Source organism: Mustela nivalis (assembly GCF_964662115.1).
Source record: "Mustela nivalis genome assembly, chromosome: 19".
Taxonomy (NCBI): domain Eukaryota; kingdom Metazoa; phylum Chordata; class Mammalia; order Carnivora; family Mustelidae; genus Mustela; species Mustela nivalis.
Genome location: NC_139038.1, coordinates 6,603,453 through 6,624,864, shown reverse-complemented (window position 1 = coordinate 6,624,864; position 21,412 = coordinate 6,603,453). Strand labels below are relative to the sequence as shown.

The 21,412-nt window shown below is 45.7% G+C and overlaps 1 protein-coding gene across 1 annotated transcript; it reads left to right on the top strand.

The window, feature by feature from the left end:
* The first annotated feature begins 445 nt into the window (after positions 1 to 445).
* ZNF394 (zinc finger protein 394) lies at positions 446 to 12,190 on the top strand. Its single transcript, XM_082712734.1, has 3 exons — positions 446 to 1,145; positions 4,607 to 4,742; positions 11,125 to 12,190. Exons 1-3 carry the CDS (start codon positions 693 to 695, stop codon positions 12,183 to 12,185), a joined length of 1,650 nt encoding a protein of 549 aa, XP_082568860.1. The 5' UTR covers positions 446 to 692; the 3' UTR covers positions 12,186 to 12,190.
* The last annotated feature ends 9,222 nt before the right edge of the window (positions 12,191 to 21,412 follow it).

Genomic DNA, 21,412 nt, shown 5'->3' with positions numbered 1-21,412 from the left:
TCTTCACAGACAACGCGTTTAAAAATAACATTCGATGGCACACCTGGGTGGCTCAGTGGGTTAAAGCCTCTGCCTTGGCTCAGGTCATGATCTCAGGATTCTGGGATCGAGCCCCCGCATCGGGCTCTCTGCTCAGTGGGGAGCCTGCTTCCGCCTCCTCTCTCTCTGCCTGCCTCTCTGCCTACTTGTGATCTCTGTCAAATAAATAAATAAAATCTTTAAAAAATAAAAATAAAAAATAAAAATAAAAATAACATTCGAGCTGTAAAATAAGAGTATCACTTAGTTCTATTGAGCTCAGCGACTGCAAACTCCTCCAGGAGGGTACACACACAAAGTACCTATGGAAGGGGCAGAAGGGCACACCATAGAGATGGACCTCACTCCTCCCGGGCGCCTAGAGAGGCCCAGGAAATGCCGGGGAGGGAGGGCACCTCCGGAAGTTGGTTACGCACTTCCGGGCTCTTTTTTTAGTACTTTTTGTCACCGGGCGAGGCGGGTTGTGGGTGGAATACCTGCGGGTGGGAGGAGTATCGGAGTGGGCCGGGCAGAGTAGGGCCCTGCTGGGGACCGGTTAATTGGAAGCTGCTGTTCTGGGGAAGGCCGATGAGTTCCGGGGCTTTTTGTAGGGTTTGCTGTCTTTGTCACCTGAAGGCAGAACTCCGGGAAAGTCAAGCGCGCGCCAGAGGACGATGAGCTCGAGCTTGACCGCGAGTCAAGTCACTGACGCTGAGGCAGGAGCCTGGATGGCAGCTGCGAGGTCGAGGGTGGGCGCGCCGTCTCTGCGTGATGGACTTTTGATAGTGAAAGTGGAGGAAGACTCTCCCGAAGGTCAGGAGCCCGACCCGTCCGGGGACTGTCAGGATCCGGAAAAGTCGCGACAGCGTTTTCGGCGGTTCCGTTACCAGGAGGTGGCTGGACCCGAAGAGGCGCTGAACCGGCTTCGGGAACTTTGTCGCCGGTGGCTGAGACCCGAGATGCACTCAAAGGAGCAGATCCTGGAGCTGCTGGTGCTGGAGCAGTTCCTGAGCATCCTGCCCCAGGAGCTCCAGGCCTGGGTGCGGAGGTACTGCCCGCAGAGCGGGGAGAAGGCTGCGGCGGCGGTGCGCGCTTTTCAGAGAGCGCTGGATGGGGCTTCACCCCAGGTGAGGAGTCAAAGTGTTCTGGTGGCCGGGATGCTGAGTTTCAGACCTTCTTTCCTAACTATGCTTTGTCCTAACTTCAGGGTGTGCATGGAAATTTCTTTTCGTAAGGAAACAGTGACAGGTAAACCTATCCAGGAAATGATATCAGTTATCGACCTCTGAGCACAAAATCAACGTGGGAGCATTGTTTACCCATTGGAAGACACCCTCCAGTCTAACTAGATTATTTGGGGGAAGATAGATGTCAGATGGAAAGTGCCTTGATGTCGTTAACTACTTAGGCTAGAGCAGCAGTTCTCCACCACTTTGTTTTACTTTTTAGAAGTTTAGCGACAGCCCCCCACCCCCTACAGTTGATAATGGTACTGGGCAGAGGGGAGATGGGGAATTAAGTGATTATATCTATGTGATGAAGCCTCCATAAAAAGTCCGAACAGTATTGATGAGGGAGCAGGAGACTGGCTGAAGACAAAGCAAAAGCTGGCACCTTGCAGCCCCCTCTCCACCTGCTCCCCTCCGTAATGTGTGTGACATTCCTCAGGCACCCCTGATGGCCATAAACGAGAAACAAATAGTTAACTTGCAGAGATCACATCCTGCAAGACAGAGTTTCCCTTGGCTTACAAATGTCCTAGAGATCGACAAAGAAGTTACCTTATCAATAGCACAATTTCCAGACGCAAATAACTCAGTTCCTCAAGCCCTAATGTCTCCCTCCCCACCGTAAACAAAACTGAAGGAGGCTGAGGTAGAAGGGAATGTAAATGTAGTTAAATCTCTTCTAATAACAAAGATGATTGATACAGGATTGTGACATCCCACCAAAAATCTCCTAACTATCTTGATGTTAATGGCTGGCCTAAAGACAACATTGATCACTCCGGAAGGGGCAAGGCCTCCAATATCCTGGCACCTTGTAGGCCCTCTTTAGCATATGAAAACTCCATTGAAACCAGTAACCTGCCATCCCTCACCACCCGGGGCAGCTGCAGCTCTTCCTGCCCACGGGTCCTGTCCCGTGCTTTAATCACCATTTTGCACCAAAGATGTCTCAAGAATTCTTTCTTGGTCATCAGCTCTGGACCTCAGCCCACCGAACCTCGCCTATGTTCTAGAACTTCATCAGTATGAGATTCAGAGAGCTTCCTATGGGTGAACACATCCATGTACCCAGAGGGTCACAAACCCCAACTCTTTTTTTTTTTTTTTTAAGATTTTTATTTATTTATCAGAGAGAGAGAGAGGGAAGAGAGCGAGCACAGGCAGAGGGAGAAGCAGGCTCCCTGCTGAGCAAGGAGCCCGATGTGGGACTCGATCCCAGGACGCTGGGATCATGACCTGAGCCGAAGGCAGCTGCTTAACCAACTGAGCCACCCAGGCGTCCCACAAACCCCAACTCTTTAGGGGACAGAAGCTCCTCCTCTCTGGACCCTCCCAGACCTCACTATGTATGTTTTCATTTGGCTGTTCATCTGTATCCTTTATTATATCTTTTTGTAATAAACTGGTAAACTTAAGTGTTTCCCTAAGTACTGTGAGCTTTTCAAGCAGAGTCAGATTGGTAGAGGGAGATCTTGGGAATCCCTGATTTATGGTCAAGTCAGAAATAGTGGGTAACCTGGAGACCTGCTGCTTCCAAAGTTGAGAGGCGAGAATATAGTCTTGTGGGACCCCGCCTTTAACCTGTGGGATCTGAGTTTATATCCAGATAGATAATATCAGAATTGAGTTAAACTTTAGGATACCCAGCTTGTATTACAGAATTCCCGGATATATGAGAACCCCTACATCTGGTGTCAGAAGTGAAGGGGTGTTGGGGTGAAAGTATTCAGAGTACTGAGAGTAGAAGAGACATACAGGAAGGAGTATGATTTTCATTTACAAGGAAGCCGAGGCAAGGGTCAGGAGAAAACAAGTTTTATTATACTCAGATCTTAGAAACAGGAGGCACAGCATGACATTCAGAGCTGCTTGGGAAGGACAGCACGGGTGGTGAGGAGGCAGAACACTGGAGCAAGGGGAAGGTTTAGGCCAGAGCCTATCTGTCTATACTGAGGTTTCTCAAGGAACCTCAGGGCAGGGGAACACTTTAGAATTGGTTGGTTTGAATAATTTTAATAATTTTTTTTAAAGGTTTATTTATTTATTTATTTGACAGAGAGAAATCACAAGTAGACAGAGAGGCAGCCAGAGAGAGAGAGAGAGAGAGAGAGAGAAGCAGGCTCCCTGCTGAGCAGAGAGCCCGATGCGGGACTCGATCCCAGGACCCTGAGATCATGACCTGAGCCGAAGCCGAGGCGCCCCTAATTTTAATAATTTTAACAGGCTCTAACCTATAGGGCTGGTCTGTAGTTGGCCTGATACCTGCTTCTAGGGTGATGAAGGTAAAGGAGTGTTACCTCCTAGGGTACACAGGCCAGGTAGGGGAGGTATGGCTTGAGATTAAATAGCATTGGCTAAGTCTTTTTTCCTTTTAAGGTTTTTTTTTTTTTTTTTTTTTTTATGGACAGAGAAAGATCACAAGCAGGCTGAGAGGCAGGCAGAGAGAGAGGAGGAAGCAGGCTCCCCGCTGAGCAGAGAGCCCGATGAGGGGCTCGATCCCAGGACCCTGAGATCATGACCTGAGCTGAAGGCAGAGGCTTAACCCGCTGAGCCTTTTGCTCAAAGAATTGACTAGCTCTGGGAAGGGCAGTCTCCCTAGCCAGAAAAAAAAAAAAAAAAAAGAAAAAGGAAATAAAATTTAAAGCTATCAAAACAACACACAGAAAATTTAAAAATATATTTCTTTTTTCTGTTGTTTAGTGAGAGATCCTTGGAGTCAATTTGTGACCCATCACTGAAGCCTGGACTGATATCTCCCCACAACAGTGTTGGAACCTTCCCTTTCTAAGAACTGCGGTTTTACCCTCTGAGAATGGTCAACTTAGATTTAAATAAGCTAGCACAAAAGATCATCTTGCTGGTTAATTATCTTATAGGGCAATGGTCCTGGGAAGGGAAAGTAAATGTCGTTGAACAGCTGCTGTCAGTGAGCTGCCCTCATCTTCTTAAATTATTTGTATGCATTTCACACATGAGGTGAGCAAGCCTTGGAGTCAGCACTGGAATTTGGGACTTCCTGGTTGCCTGTATATTTTTAATCCATATCAGATTTCCATTTTCATTAATCACAGTGATGTAACTCAAATGAATATTTTGCTCTTTCTCCACATTATTGTAAACAGTCCACAGAAAGGCTTTTCAGGATTGCAGGAGAATTTCAGCCTCTTTCTTACTTTGAAACTCCAGTCAGTCCAAGACTCACTGGAAAAGACTCAACAGTCCTGGTTGTTACTTGATTCCCAGGGCTTCCTGCTCAGTGTGTGCAGACTACTCTGGAGTCCGGCTTCCTCCGGAGATGAGTGGTCACTTCCACTGTCCTGGAACAGCAGGCGCTGAGTGGAGGTCTCGTGTCATTTCAGGAGTTGGTGATGGTTGACAATGTGGCTGTGTCTCTAACTTGGGAGGCGTGGGACCACCTGGACCCAGCTCAGAGGAACTTCTGCCGGGAGAACGCCCTAAAGGACTGCAGAAACGCGGTCTCATCGGTCTCTCCGAGTAAGTGCTGACTTCGTTTCAAGCTGTGCGTGATTTGTGGAGGGCTGGTCACACAGACAGGTTGAGAGCTATTGTCTCTTTTGTGACCCAACAGGACCTTGCTGTTCTATATTGTTAGGTGCTAGATTCAGCTTTTTCTTTTCTTTTCTTTCTTTCTTTCTTTTTGTTGTTTGTTTTTAAAGATTTTATTTATTGGACAGACAGAGATCACAAGTAGGCAGAGGGGCAGGCAGAGAGGAGGAAGCAGGCTCCCTGCTGAGCAGAGAGCCCAATGGGGGCCTCGATCCCAGAACCTTAGGATCAAGACCCGAGTTGAGAGACACCTGGGTGGCTCAGTTGGTTAAGTGGCAGCCTTCGGCTCAGGTCATGATCCCAGCGTCCTGGGATCGAGTCCCACATCGGGCTCCTTGCTTGGCAGGAAGCCTGCTTCTCCCTCTGCCTCTGCCTGCCACTCTGTCTGCCTGTGCTTGCTCTCGCTTCTCTCTCTATGACAAATAAATAAATAAAATCTTTAAAAAAAAAAAAAAAAGAAAAAGACCTGAGTTGAAGGCAGAGGCTTTAACCTACTGAGCCACCCAGGCACCCCTATTTTCATTTGTTTTAAATAAAATACATAGAAAAATACAAAAAATATAATGGGCATCTGTGTATCTACCACCCAGGTTTAACAAATTTAATATTTAAATATGTTAATATATTCCTGTATGATTCATTTGCACCTTGCCTTTTTTATTTATTTTTTGGCCTACATTACATTTCTGGTATTTATCCATGTCAACACATGTAGCTCTCATTCATTCTTTTTATTTTTTATTTTTTTATTTTTTTAGATTTTATTTATTTATTTATTTATTTATTTGTGAGAGAGAGAGAGAGAGAGAGCGCGCGCACGAGCATGCACAAACGCAGGCAGAGTGGCAGGCAGAGGCGGAGAGAGAAGCAGCCTCCCTGCAGAGCAAGGAGCCTGATGTGGGACTCGATCCCAGGACCCTGGGATTGTGACCTGAGCCAAAGGCAGCAACCTAACCGACTGAGCCACCCAGGCATCCCTTATTCATTCATTTTAACACTGGTATATTTCATTGTATGAATAGTCCAGAATTCATTTATCCACTGTCCTATCAATGGACATCAAAGCTTCTAGTTTTTCACCATTACAAATAGCATTACATCAAACATTGAATCATTCCGTGTTCATTTATAGGAACACCTAAAGAGAATAGACTTAGGCATGTTTGCCCATTTTGCTGTTCAGAAGGACTGTAACCAGTTTGGGCTCTTACCAGCAATATGTGAGAATTCTTTCTCTGCATCCTTGTCAACATTTGGGGTTCAGCTGATGGCATGATGTCGTGACGCAGTAGCTCACTGTGCCTTTTGAAATATTCCATCACACATCTGCTCCGAACCTGCAGTGGCTCTCTATTTCACACAGAGTAAAAGCCTAATGCGACAAGGCCCTGTCACCCTGCCCACCCCTCTCCGACTGTGCCCCTCGCTCACTATGCTTCAGCCCCACTGACCTTCTGCTCCTGGAACATGGTGGGCGTACTGTATCCTGTTGCTTCTCTGTTTGATACCTCTCCTTGGAATAATCTTCCTCCACATCTCCACTAAGCAGACTCCTTGACTTGTTTCAAGTCTTTGCTCAGATCTCCGTCTTCAGTGAGGCCTGACCTGACCATCGTGTTTTGATACCACAGTTTGCCTTCCATCGTCTCCTTCTCCCATGTTGCTGACCGATCCCTTACCTTCCTCAACTTGGTCCACAGCATTCATCATCCTCTGACTTCTTAGAGAATATCTTTTATGCTCATTTTGTTGTCTGACCACCCCTTCTAGACTGTAAACTCCACAAGGGAGGGGGGATTTTGTCTGCTTGGTTCTAGCATATCCCAAGCACTTGGAATAGTGGTTGGCATATAGTAGGTGCTCAATAAATACTAGGTGGATTAAAGAACGAATGGTATCTTATTATTTTAACTTGCATTTTCCTGTTTCCTAATGGCTTAAATATCTTTCCAGATTTTTATTTTGGACTTTCTACGAATTGCCTGTTTACATCCTATCTCCCTTCCTTTCCTGTGTTACTATTTTTTAATTGTTTTTTGGCAGTTCTTTGTATTTTTTATATTAACTCTTTGTTGTTTTACTGGTTATATAAGTGGCTTTTCACAATGACATCTCTAGTTATGTAGAATTTAAAAATTTTAATATCTGGTTGATTTGTACATGCAGGGGTTAGGGGCACCAGCCCCTTCCCCCCACAGCCAGAAATCCACATATAACTTTTAACTCCCCAAAAACTTACTCATAGTCTACCATTGACTGGAAGCCTTATGGGTAACATAAACTGTCAATTAACACATGTTTTATATGTTATGTGTAATACATACTATATTGTTACTTTAATTTTTTTTTAAGATTTTATTTTTACTTATTTGACAGATCACAAGTAGGCAGAGAGACAGACAGAGAGAGATGAGGAGAAGCAGGCTCCCTGCTGAGCAGAGAGCCCGATGCGGGACTCGATCCCAGGCCCCTGGGATCATGACCTGAGCCAAAGGCAGAGGCTTAACCCACTGAGCCACCCAGGCGCCCTATATTGTTACTTTAAAGTGGGCTAGAAAAAAGGAAGTGTTCATAAGAAAATCATAAGGAAGAGAAAAGACCCTTACAGTACTGTATTGTCTTTTTTTTTTTTTTTTTTTTTTTTTTTGCCTTCGGTATTATACCATCTTTACCAACAAATCCACACATGAGTGGGCCTATACAGTTCAAACCCTTGTTTGAGGGTCAACTACGGTCGGATTTTTAATCTTTTGTTATGTGGTTTGTGTTTTTCCAAACTTAGGAAAATACCAGGGGTGCCTGGGTGGCTCAGTTGTTAAGCGTCTGCCCGCCTGGGATCAAGTCCCACATCGATCTCCCTGCTTAGGGGAGAGTCTGCTTTCCCTCTCCCTCTGCCTGCTGCTCTGCCTACTTGTGCTCCATCTCTCTGTCAAATAATTAAATAAAATCTTTTTTTAAGGAGCGCCTGGGTGGCTCAGTGGGTTAAAGCCTCTGTCTTTGGCTCAGGTCATGATCTCAGGGTTGTGGGATCGAACCCCACATTGGGCTCTCTGCTCAGCAGGGAGCCTGCTTCCTCCTCTCTCTCTCTCTCTCTGCCTACTTGTGATCTCTCTCTGTCAAATAAATAAATAAAATCTTCTTAAAAAATATATTTTTTAGGGGCGCCTGGGTGGCTCAGTGGGTTAAGCCGCTGCCTTCGGCTCAGGTCATGATCTCAGCGTCCTGGGATCGAGTCCCGCATCGGGCTCTCTGCTCAGCAGGAAGCCTGCTTCCTCCTCCTCTCTCTCTCTGCCTACTTGTGATCTCTCTCTGTCAAATAAATAAATAAAATCTTTTAATAAAAAAAATATATATATATATTTTTTAAAGATTTTATTTATTTATTTCACGGAGAGAAACACAATGAGAGAGGGAACAGAAGCAGGGGGGGTAGGAGAGGGAGCCTGATGTGGGCCTCAATCCCAGGACCCTGGGATCATGACCTGAGCTGAAGGCAGACGCTTAACAACTGACCCACCCAGGTACCCCCAAACATAAGAATTCTGACTGAAAACTCTGTTTTGGGGTAGGATTGTGACCTGGTAGTCTTCAATATAGGGTCAGTCGTCTGGTGCTGTGCAGTTTTTTTTGTTTTTTATTTTTGAGTACAGTTGGCACACAAATATGACACTAGTTTCAGGTGTAGAGCATAGTGATTTGACAAGTTGATACATTATGCTCTGTTCACAATGTAGCTATCATCTGTCCCATTACATTACATCCTATTACAATATCCTCGACCATCTTTCTCATGCTGTGCCTTTTATTCTGGTGACTTCCTCCCTAACTGGAAGCCTGTATCTCCCTCTCCCCTTCACCCATTTTGCTAAGTGCCCCTACCCTCTCCCTCCTGGCAACCATCAGTTTGTTCTGTATGTTTACAGGTCTGATTCTGCTTTTTGTTTGTTTATTTTTCTTCTTTAGATTTTACTTAGGAGTGTAATCATATGGTATTTGTCTTTCTCAGTCTGACTCATTTATTTATTTGTTTGTTTTTAATTTATTAAGTTGTTGGGGTTTTCTTAAAAGTAAACTCTTCGCCCAGCATGGGTCTTGAACTCACAACCCTGAGATCAAAACCCTGAGTCAAAAAATCAACAGTTGGATGCTTAACCGACTGAGCCACCCAGGTGTCCCCAAAGCTTTTTTCCTTTCTTTCTTTCTTTTTTTTTTTTTAAGATTTTATTTTTGGGGGACGCCTGGGTGGCTCAGTTGGTTAAGCAGCTGCCTTCGGCTCGGGTCATGATCCCAGCGTCCTGGGATCGAGTCCCACATCGGGCTCCTTGCTCAGCAGGGAGCCTGCTTCTCCCTCTGCCTCTGCCTGCCATTCTGTCTGCCTGTGCTCACTCTCTCCCCCTCTCTCTCTGATAAATAAATAAAATCTTAAAAAAAAAAAAAAAAAAAGATTTTATTTTGGGGGCGCCTGGGTGGCTCAGTGGGTTAAGCCGCTGCCTTCGGCTCGGGTCATGATCTCAGGGTCCTGGGATCGAGTCCCGCATGGGGCTCTCTGCTTGGCGGGGAGCCTGCTTCCTCCTCTCTCTCTCTGCCTGCCTCTCCAACTGCTTGTGATTTCTCTCTGTCAAATAAATAAATAAAATCTTTAAATTTAAAAAAAAAAAAGATTTTATTTTTAAGTAATTTGTACACCCAGCCTGGGGCTCAAACCCACAACCGTGATATCAAGAGTCACATGTTCCACCAAATAAGCCAGCTAAGTACCCTCTGCAAAAGCTTTTTTTAATTTTACATAATCCCAATAGCTTATTTTTGCTCTTGTTTCCCTTGCCTCAGGAGCCATGTGTAGAAAACAGCCAATTCAGAGAAATTGCTGCTGATACTCTCTTCTAGGATCTTTATGGTGTCAGATCTCACATTTAGGTCTTTAATTTGGTATTTATTTTGTATTTATTTTTGTTTACGGTGTTAGAAAGTGGTCCAGCTTCACTCATTTATGTGTAGCTGTCTGGTTTTGGCAGTATGGTTTATTAAAGAGACTGCCTTTTCCGCATTGTATATTCCTGCTTCGTTTGTCATCAAGTAATTGACCACACAAGTGTGGGTTTATTTCTGGGCACTTTATTCTGTTTCTGTGCCAGTACCATGCTATTTTGATTACTACAGATGTGTAGTATATCTTAAAATCTGATGTTGTAATTTGTTCTTTCTCAGCATTGCTTTGGCTGTCGGGTGCTGTTTTATTTGGGAATTCCCATATTTCAGGCCTGGGCTGGCAAGTTTTACCACAGAGGGATTTATTCAACAAATATTTTGAGTGTCTGCAGTAAGCCAGGTGCTGTTCTCGGTATTGGGGACATAAGAGGGAATAAAACCAGTGACATCCCTTCCCTTTCTGCCTGGAGGATGTCAGCTTTGGAGCTCAAGGATTGGGGCAGGAGCAGCCGACAGTGCGCTAAGGTTCTCCGAATTGTGTGTCCTTTTTCACTTGATTCTCCTGATCGGCAAGTGGTCCCCACCCTCTGTTCTCAGTCGTGCCTGACGTCCCCAACTCAGAATTTATCTGATTCAGTCTCCCTGGAGTGTAAACTTCAGATATTCTGGATTGGGTGGCTGGACTGCTCCCCTGTAAACTTTGAGTCAGTCCAAGATCTGTCTCCCACGCGGACCATGCCTCCAGACATTGGAGGCACGTGGTGTGTCTGTTACGATAACTCATCACATGAGTAGAATTTCCCTTGTTAAACCATCCATCCATTCAGGCCTGTCCTGTCCTTCTTGACAATCTTTCCAGATGTGCCTCTGTTATGACACTGACTCCTGTAACAGTGAAATGGGCAGGGGGAAAGAGATGGGTTGTGGGTGTCGGCACAGGTATAAAAGGAAAGGAACGGTTTATACTGGTAAATATGAGCCCATCTGGCAGATGGATTAAAATAATTTAACTTGAAGGGACGCCTGGGTGGCTCAGTTGGTTAAGCAGCTGCCTTCGGCTCAGGTCATGATCCCAGCGTCCTGGGATCGAGTCCCACATCGGGCTCCTTGCTCCACAGGGAGCCTGCTTCTCCCTCTGACTCTGCCTTGCACTCTGTCTGCCTGTGCTTGCTCTCGCTCTCTCTCTCTCTCTCTCTGACAAATAAATAAATAAAATCTTTTAAAAATAAAAAAAATAATAATAATAATTTAACTTGAGGAGTGGCTCATGGAGAATATGAAAAGGGTTTTGAGGGGGGTATTTTACTGCAGCTGCTTATACGTGTCACTCCTGTGCAGGGAAGACATGTCAGCCATTTTTCCTTTCTTTTTCACATTTCAGGTTTGGAAACCAGAACTGAGAACAAAGAATTTATTCCAAAGCAAGAAGTTTTAGAAGAAGTAGAGCCAAAGGGGCAGCTACAAGAAGGGTTCCACAGGAAGGGTCCCCCGTTTTCTAGGTACAGTGATACCCATGAGAACAGGGTAGAAAATCTGAAACTTGAAAATTCTCCTGAAGAGGAAGGACTCACCAGCACCATAGATCTCAAGAATGGTTCCACAGAAGAGGGAGACTCCAAAAATAATGAATTTGCCAACAGTGCCCTGACTTCAAACTTTGTTCCTTGTCCACACATCCAGACAGTGGAGAGGCCCATTAATGGGAACGAACAGGGGGACAGTTGGAAAGAATGTCGAGACCTGGTAAAACGTCAGAGGGCGAAACCTCAGGGCTCTGTCGCCATTGAGGGACATTCCCGCAGGGCACGTCTTTCTGAAACCCAGCGGCAGTTCCGTGAAGAAAAGCCTTACAGATGTGACCACTGTGAGAAGGGTTTCAAACAGCGTTCTGACCTTTTTAAACACCAGCGAATCCACACAGGGGAGAAACCCTACGAGTGCCAAGAATGCGGGAAGAGCTTCAGCCAGAGTGCCGCCCTGATTAAACACCAGAGGACACACACGGGCGAGAAGCCCTACACCTGCCCCAAATGTGGGGATAGCTTCAGACAGAGCTCCCACCTCAACCGGCACCAGAGAATCCACGTGGGAGAGAAACACTTCAAATGTAACGAATGTGGGGAAACCTGCCGCACTTCCAACCGTTTCAGACACCAGAGGATTCATAAAGGGGAGAGACCCTATACGTGTGAAGAGTGTGAGAAGAGCTTCAAACGGTGCTCAGACCTCTCTAAACATCAGAGAGTCCACACTGGCGAGAAGCCGTACGCGTGTTCGGTGTGTGGGAAACGCTTCAGTCAGAGCGCAACCCTCATTACACACCAGAGGACCCACACTGGAGAAAAGCCTTATAAATGTCTTGAATGTGGGGAGAGCTTTAGACAGAGTCCACACCTGATCCGACACCAAAGGATCCACAGAAATAAAGTCCCACTGTTCTGACATGGCTCCTGCCTGGCTGTTTTGGTTGGTTGGTTGGTTGGTTGGTTGGTTGATTGGTTCCTTCCATTGTCCAGAAACTACATTCTTTGGCATTTGGAGTATTTCAGTCAGGTGTGGGTCATGTTTCCACAGGCATCACAGTTAAGACAGATCAGTGAGTGTGACTTGAGTCTCAGTACCTACTCAGAACATCGCAGTGAAACAGGAATGTGGAAGTTGGGAGCCCTTCCAGAGGATGGTCCCAGGAAAGGGCCTTCCGACATAGGATAGTCCTGTCCTCTTCCCTCTTCTTCCCACTTTCAGCCCCAAACCTTGCCCGCTCCACTTATTTCCCTGAGAAATATTTTAGTTGCTTAGATCGGTCTTTCCACCTCGATGGTGGACAGGGATTTCAAATACGACAATCCAAAACACGTGTAAAGTTCGGTGAGAACAAGAGGCGTTCTATATTTTTTGCGCCCTTTTTTTTTTTTCAAGATTTTATTTATTTGACAGAGATCACAAGTAGGCAGAGAGGCAGGCAGATAGGAGGAAGCCAGCACCCCACTGAGCAGAGAGCCCATTGCGGGGCTCGATCCCAGGACCCTGGGATCATGACGTGAGCCGAAGCAGAGGCTTTAATCCACTGAGCCATCCATGCGCCCCTATTTTTTGCTTTTTAAAATACTGACTTTGCAGAGTCTCTTTCTTCCCCATTCTAGGAGTTGTTTTATAACTCGTGTTGATTCCTTTTTAAGTAGAAGCAAAGGAAAGGCCCACTGAAACACACCCACTAATTCCCGTCACTGCATCATTTTCAAAGCTTGTTCAATTAAGGGCACTCTGTTCGAAAACTTGGTTTTTGATGGAAGTCCTCCCTAAACATTTTAAGTAAGCTTTGTCGGGGGGAGGGGAGCTTTTGTGATACCACATACCCTAAAGCACATTTTTTTCTATCAAAGGCCTCTTAACATATGGGATGTAAGGAAATGCTCTGGAGCGTCTCCTTGGAGGTGTCCCGCAAAAGGACACCAAAGGCAGAAGGTCCTTCAGCTCTTGCTTGTTTTGCTACCAGCATTAACACTGGCATCCTATAATACTCTGTTCGTAAAGTGCATCCCCAGACATTTTTCCATTTGACTTCCTAACAGCCCTATGAGTAAGTAGGGACTCCCAGCATTCCCAGGTGGAGAGGATGAAATGAAAGCTCTCAGCTGATGCTTTGGGACTTCGGTGAGGGGGGGCACCTGGGTGGTTGAGTCCATTAAGGGCCCCCATCTCGATCTCCGCCCGTCTCTTGATCTAAGGGTCATGAGTTCGAGCCCTGCACTGGGCTCCACGCTAGGTGTGGAGCCTACTTAAAAAAGAGGTCAGGTGATGAGACTGCTTGGCCAGTAAACTGACCAGGACCCTGAGACTGTGACCTGAGCTGAAGGCAGACGCTTAACCAACTGACCCACCTAGGTACTCCTATTATGGAGAATTTTTGACACATGCACAAGCATATTCTGAAGATCCTAATCGAACTGAAGACAAAAGCTTAACCATCTGAGCCACCCAGGTGCCGCCTGTTTTTGTTGTTAATCAAGGGAATATAAGGAGATTATTGGATATTTGGGAAAATAACAAGAAAAGAAATTACCCATAATCTACCACCTTGATCACCCGTTACTGGCATTTTGTCATTTTCCTTCTCATTTTTTTCTCTGCTTACCTCTCATGTAATGAAAATCATAGTATTTCTATTTTACATCTTCTAAATATTCTGTCTTAAGTATTTTACGTGGGTGTCATAACCTTTACACTTAACGGCTGCATGCATCATTTTACATCAAATGGACATAATGATGGAGCCATTCTCCTTTTATTGGACATTTCAGGCGTTTCTCCTCATTGTTGCAAGCAGTGCTGTAGTGAAGGCCCATGTGATTTTAACGTGATTTGCCTTGTTCTTTAAAATCGAAGGCTAGGGGCTCCTGGGTGGCTCAGTGGGTTAAGCCGCTGCCTTCGGCTCAGGTCATGATCTCAGGGTCCTGGGATCGAGTCCCGCATCGGGCTCTCTGCTCAGCAGGGATCCTGCTTCTCTCTCTCTCTCTCTCTCTCTGCCTGCCTCTCTGTCTACTTGTCATTTCTCTGTCAAATAAATAAAATCTTAAAAAAAAAAAAAAGAATTGAAGGCTAGATTCCCAGAAGCGGAATTCCTTGGTCAGTGTGTGAGCTAATACACTTTCCCAGTTTCTTTCCCCCAAAGCAAGTACCAAATTACATTCTATTCTGAGTGTCCTACTTTGGCCTTGTCAACTTTGCATCTTAATTTTAATTCCCCCCAAATGTACAAAAACCAAAACTCAATTATTTGCCTTCCAGAACTCACTTCCTTGATCCTGGACGTGGTGGAACAGTAGTGCACGCCTTCTCCTTGGACCCTCCTTGGGACCAGCCAGAGGGACGGTGAGGGCTGGCCTGGGTGCCTTCAGGCTTTGGGGAGTCATGTGGAGAATGTTGCAGATTTCAGTGAGATTTCATATCTGGCACTGGGCTGAGAGTGAAGAGATGTGTAAATGGTGTCCGTTTAAATGTGCCATCAGCTGTACCTCCCGGGTGTTCCCGTGATTACCAAGGTTATTTTCCCAGGGTCACAGAGGTGGTAAACGATAGAGTAGTAATGATAACATGGTATAAGTTTTGATCCCAGCGTTTTTACTGGAGGAATGCCGCAAACTTAGAGCGGACTGGCCTCTTTGTACTTCTAACTTTCCCTTCATTCTTCCCTTTCTCTTCCACCTTCCCTCCAAACCACTGTTGCCCACACACTGCAATTTTCCACACAGATGCCTTTGGTCAAGATGCTTCCTCTGCCAGTAAACCCAGGTCCCTTTCCCTGGACCCTAACACACCAGATTAACGATGGGGAAGTCCACTCTTTTTTTTTTTTTTTAAGATTTTATTTATTTGAGACAGAGATCACACATAGGCAGAGAGGCAGGCAGAGAGAGAGGAGGAAGCAGGCTCCCCGCTGAGCAGAGGGCCCGATGCGGGGCTCGATCCCAGGACCCTGGGATCATGACCCGAGCCAAAGGCAGAGGCTTTAACCCACTGAGCCACCCAGGCGCCCCAAGTCCACTCTTTTTACATTTTATTTATTTATTTGACAGATCACAAGTAGGCAGAGAGGCAGGCAGAGAGAGAGGAGGAAGCAGGCTCCCCGCTGAGCAGAGAGCCCCCTGTGGGGCTCAATCCCAGGACCCCGAGTTCATGACCTGAGCTGAAGGCAGAGGCTTAACCCACTGAGCCACCCAAGCGCCCCAGAAGTCCACTCTTGTAAAACAATTTTAAAAAAAGGTCACTTCCGGGCGCCTGGGTGGCTCAGTGGGTTAAGCCTCTGCCTTCAGCTCGGGTCATGATTTCAGAGTCCTGGAATCGAGGCCCGCATCGGGCTCTCTGCTCAGTGGGGAGCCTGCTTTCTGCTCTATGCCTGCCTGCATACTTGTGATCTCTCTCTCTCTGTTTCAAATAAATAAAAAATTTTTTAAAAATCTTAAAATAAATAAATAAATAAAGGGTCACTTCCTAGTTATCCTACCCCAAAATAATTCCCTTACTGAGCTAACATTATCTACAGGCTTTGTCACTTACCTTGCAAACTATTATATACAATAAGTTAATGTGTATAGGCCATGTCTTATCCCAGGACAGTAAAGGGTGAGTGTATTAGTCGACTCCGAGGCAAAACAAAGGACCCCAGAGCGGGTGGCTTACATAACACACATTTATTTTCTTGAAGTTCTGGAGGCTGGACGTCTAAGATCAATGAGGGTTGGTTTCAGGGTTGGTTTCTGTGGAGGGAGAGATCTCTAGAATTTCTTCCTCTTCAAAGGGCACCAGTCTTTATCACCAAAGACTCTGCACTTAGAACCTTATTTAACCTCAGCTACCTCCTTAAAGGCCCCATTTCCAATTACAGTCACACCAGGGTTAGGACTTCAGCGTATAATTCGGTCCATAACACGCAGGAATAATGTTTCCAATCTTCACTTTCTCCTACCCATCTCACACAGCGTCCTGCCCAACAAAATGGTAAGGCTAGATTTTTGTTAAAAGTGTTAGAAGACCTGACTGAACCTAGGGGAAAGAGTGATATGGTTATTTGATTTATTGCCTGAGTGTGTCTTCATTTTAAACATTTCCAAGTTCTTTTTTTTTTAAGATTTTATTTATTTATTTGACAGAGATCACAAGTAGGCAGAAAGGCAGGCAGAGAGAGAGGGAAGCAGGCTCCCCGCTGAGCAGAGCGCCCGATGTAGGGCTCGATCCCAAGGACCCTGAGATCATGACCCGAACTGAAGGCAGAGGCTTTCATCCACTGAGCCACCCAGGCGCCCCAAACATTTCCAAGTTGTATTCTGGAAGGTCCTGTGCCCTGCTCAGGACTCAGAGGTCTCTAGGGCAGTGGCATAGAGTTAAAAGGGAAGCTCCTGGGGCCCAGGGGTGGGAACCACAGCAGCACATGTGTGGGCCCCACCAGAGAGTAAGGGACCAGAAGTTCATGGAGCATCTGAGGTTCCTTTAAGGGACGTGGGGGCAGGGCTATCTACTAGGCACACACAGTGGGGTGGGCCAGGCTGAGCTGGTGAGCCCATTTCCCACTGTGCTAACCTGGCAAGATTCTGAACAGTCTCTGGCAACCCCCAGAGCCCCCAATAGGTGATCACAATGGAGTGCGGGCTCGTATGACACAACGTGGCTTGAGAGCCCCTGTGGCCACTCATCCTGGATACCCACATATTCCTATTGCCACTTCAAGTGGTTCGTCTAGAGCACCTGTTCTCTTCGGAACCCACCCTGATAATTCTAGTGGGCAAAAGGCTTATCGTAATTGGGCTCCCCACTTTATTTTTCACTGTCCAAGGCCCACTTGCCAGACTGTATGGCTTAGTTTAGCTATTGGCCACAGCCCAAGTGGAGCCTTCAGAGCATGCCTCTAGTTCTCCTATAGCCGAATGTATGCCTGTAGCTGAGTCTCCCCAGACCAGACTGCTGATTTCCAAATCAGTTCTCAGCCACACAATACGGGAGAGCTGTCATCAGGAAACCAAGCTGCCATTTTTATTTTTAAGATTTTTTATTTCTTCATGTAACAGAGAGAGATCACAAGTAGGCAGAGAGGCAGGCAGAGAGAAAGGGAGAAGCAGACTCCCTGCTGTGCAGAGAGCCCAATGTGGGGTTCGATCCCAGGACCCTGAGATCATGACCTGAGCCGAAGGCAGAGGCTTAACCCACTGAGCCGCCCAGGCGCCCCCAAGCTGCCATTTTTTAAATGTATGTATTTCTTTTTAAAGATTTTAAGTAATCTCTACAGCCAACATGGGGCTCAAACTTGCAACCCCAAGATCAAGAGTCACATGCTCTGTGATCGAGCCTGCAAGGCACCCCTATTTATTTATTTATTGCTTTATTAGGGAGCTTTATGGCTTCCATTTAGCAGTGGAAGGAAGCACTTTTCATAGGTTCCTGTCTCCCTAGGTTGTTTTAAGTGGGGCTTCTCTCTCACTGGCTTATTTCCCCCTCAGTCAGAAGTCAACTTTGTTTAGGTTCTTCTAGCCTGTTCATGCTGACCAGTACAAAATTATTGCCTTTTTTTTTTTTTTAAGATCTTATTTATTTATTTATTTGACAGACAGAGATCACAAGTAGGCAAAGAGGCAGGCAGAGAGAGGAGGAAGCAGGCTCCCCGCCAAGCAGAGCCCAGTGTGGGGCTTGATCCCAGGACCCTGGGATCATGACCCGAGCTGAAGGCAGAGGCTTTCACCCACCAAGCCACCCAGGCGCCCCCAAATTATTGCTTTTTGAACCCAATATACAATCTGTTGTTATTTTCCTCCAGCAAGCCTCATGATTCCTTTATTTTCAGAGGTGCCACTTCCTTTTTCTCAATAGAGCTTTGTTTTTATGCGTTGGGTAAGAAGTCAGAATTGGTAGGAGCAAGAAAGTAAAATCAAGAAGAAACTAGAGGGGATTTATAGGAGAGCATCCAAATAGCAGCAGTTTATAGTGCAGACCTAGGATGATGTTTAGGATATTAGAATTTCAAATGGGTTTCTTGTACTGGTAGCTGCAGGGAAGAGTCATATGGTCAGCTCAACCCATGTAACCTGAATGTTAAGAATGTGCTTGAAATAACTGGAAGCAAAAGGGCTAGGGCTCCTGGAGGACTATAGTCGACACTTTCTGAGCACAAGCAACTCACTTGTGGGGAGAAGAGGTGTTGAAACACTGGCAGGGGAGTATGGAAGAGACAGAGCAGAGAAGACCACTGATAAAACAGCTGCCAAGGTGAGTGAATGCAGAATCCCATGGCAAAACCGAAAACAAGTGTAAAACGTAGGCTTCAGAGATATTCCACCCAAGGGAAGAAAGGATCATGTTTGTGAAACTCCCACCAAGCATTAGCTGGGGCCTGCTCCCACAATGTGGTTACCCTACAGAGCAGTGGCCTTTTGTGGTTTTAGAAAAATCCTGCAGACCAAGAGACACACGAGCGACACACAGTGCAAGTCAGATGAAACCCAACAGAGGGAGTAAGCAGAGGGTGGCGGGCAGGCCAACAGCATCTGCTGTCAACAATTGACTTAGAACTCTCAGTAGAATCTAGTAGCACACTAATTTTAGTTTATGGATAAATTTAAGCGAGTTTTTTAAAGCAGGCTCCACACACAAAGTGGGGATTGAATTCACGACGTTTCAGCCAGGCACCCAAATTTCAGTAATTCATAATCTCACTAGTTACTTGTGAGTGGCCATTGTTTTACTTTTAAAAAGTTAATGTAGGGGTGCCTGGGTGGCTCAGTGGGTTAAAGCCTCTGCCTTCGGCTCAGGTCATGACCTCAGGGTCCTGGGATCAAGCCCTACATTGGACTCTCTGCTCGGCAGGGAGCCTGCTTCCTCCTCTCTCTCCCCGCCTCCGTCTCTGCCTACTTGTGACCTCTCTCTCTCTGTATCAAATAGATAAAATCATTTTAAAAAGTTAATGTAGTATCAGGTAATTTTTCTACATAAAACCAAGAAAACTATCTTTTTACACCTTTCTTTTGCTTAAAAACATTTTCCCCCAGGGGTACGAGAAATAAAAGTATTCCTACATCATTCATAATCTGTCAAATAGTCTCAAGGCTAAGGAACCACGAAGTTTTTATGCCTCCCTTCTGCCTGGACTTGGACAATGAAGGAATAAGGAGCTCAAGGGAGTAGTCCAAACACAATAGCCTGTGTTAGTGTCATATTGATAAATGTTCTCTGTGAGTACCCTGATGCTTAATAAAGCTTGTGCGCCAGATGAAAGATTTTCCGCATTTGTCACATCTGTAGGGCCTCTCTCCGGTATGAATGACCTCATGGCGATGGAGATTTGCCTTAAAACTAAAAGTCTTGCCACATTCTCTACATTCAAAGAATTCCTCCTTGGTATGGGTTCTTCGATGCTGAATGAGATCTACACTCCGGCTAAAGGCCTCTCCACATTCACCGCATTTGTGAGTGTTCTGTTTGGTATGAATCTGTTGATGGCTCAGAAGGGTCGAATGCCGACCAAAGGCCTTCCCACATTGGAGACATCTATGGGGTTTTTCTCCGCTGTGGGTTAACTGATGTCGAATAAGGGTTGAATTCTGACTAAACGTTCTTTCGCACTCACTACATTTATAGGGTTTTTCTTTGGTATGAATCCTCCTATGTTCAATCAGATATGCCATCTGACGGAAACATTTCCCACAGTCATGACACTTATATGGCTTTTTCTGAGGGTGACACTGTTTATGGACAGCAAGAGTGGACTTCTGTTTGAAGGCTTGCCCGCATATGTCGCAATCAAAGGGATCCTCTGACGTGTGCATTCTTTGATGTCGAATGAAATTTGCCTGACGCCTGAAGACTCTTCCACATTCACTGCATTCATAAGATTTTACGTTTGTAAGAATTTGCCTGTGCCGCAAAAGCAATGATCTCTGATGGAAAGGTTTTCCATACTTCTCGCATTTTCCCTGCTTCTTCCGTGTTTGAGCATTCTGATCTCGATTAAGGTGAAGGTTCTGAAAGAGGTCCTTGTGGCATTCATCACCAAGAGTAGGGAATGCACGTCTGTAAAGGTCCCCCAATTCACTACATTTATGTAGCTTTTCTGCAGGTCTCTTGGCCAGTGTTTGCTTTACCACTGATGTCTTACAGGACTCTGAATCTTCAGAAATTTTCTGTTTTGGAGTTGGCTTTTTCATCCTGCATCTGATTTCAGAACCTAACCAATAAAAAGAAAACATAGAAATGACCTGTGCACTGCAGAAGGAAAAAAAGAGAAGCTAACAGTGTATGCTATCAGACACTCAAATGAAGCTAAAATAGTGCTCCCTTAGTTATTGTATCATCTGGCTAAAGGGGCCAAAATTCTGATTTTCACAGAACTCCTGGCTTCAATAGCAGAAAGAGTTCTGGACATCAACTAACCAACAGAAAAATGCACAAGTGTGTGCTAGAGAAGTGAGAATGGAACAAACCCATCAACTCCACTGGAAAGCAACTTACTCTGGGTACTCAGTAGTGTCACATAAGTGTAGAAAAGGCATCTTATACTTTCTCAATAAGCAGGTTTTCAACAGTTCTGGGAGAACAACTTCTTAAAAATGGGCAGTGTAGGGGCGCCTGGGTGGCTCAGTGGGTTAAGCCGCTGCCTTCGGCTCAGATCATGATCCCAGGGTCCTGGGATCGAGCCCCGCATCGGGCTCGCTGCTCGGCAGGGAGCCTGCTTCCTCCTCTCTCTCTGCCTGCCTCTCTGCTACTTGTGATCTCTGTCAAATAAATAAATAAAATCTTTAAAAAAAAATGGGCAGTGTAAGACAGAAGAGGAAAGGAACCAGAGGGAAGTAGATACAAAAGCCAAGAGAATATGGCAGTGGTTCTCAACCAGGGGTGATGTTGCCTCCTGGGGGAGAGTTGGTAATGTCAGAGGACCTCTCTGGTGGTCACATCTGGGGTGGTGCTACTCAAATCTAGTGGGAAGAGGCCAATGATATGGCCAAACATCCTACAGTACACAGGACAGGCCCCCACAATGAATTATCCAGCCCAGAATGTCAACAGAACAGAGGCTGAGAAACTCTGGAGGAGAAGGTTATGGAAAAAGGCAGAAGCAGCAATCAGGACACAGTAAGTAGGAACAAGCAGGTATGTCAAGAAACACCATGGAAATGTGAAAAATAAAA

Excerpts from the sequence above, each read along its gene's own strand:
- ZNF394 (XM_082712734.1), top strand. The coding sequence starts at position 693 with ATGAGCTCGAGCTTGACCGCGAGTCAAGTCACTGACGCTGAGGCAGGA. Across the intron at positions 1,146-4,606 it reads TGGATGGGGCTTCACCCCAG|GAGTTGGTGATGGTTGACAA; the intron begins GTGAGGAGTCAA and ends GTGTCATTTCAG. Across the intron at positions 4,743-11,124 it reads GGTCTCATCGGTCTCTCCGA|GTTTGGAAACCAGAACTGAG; the intron begins GTAAGTGCTGAC and ends TTCACATTTCAG.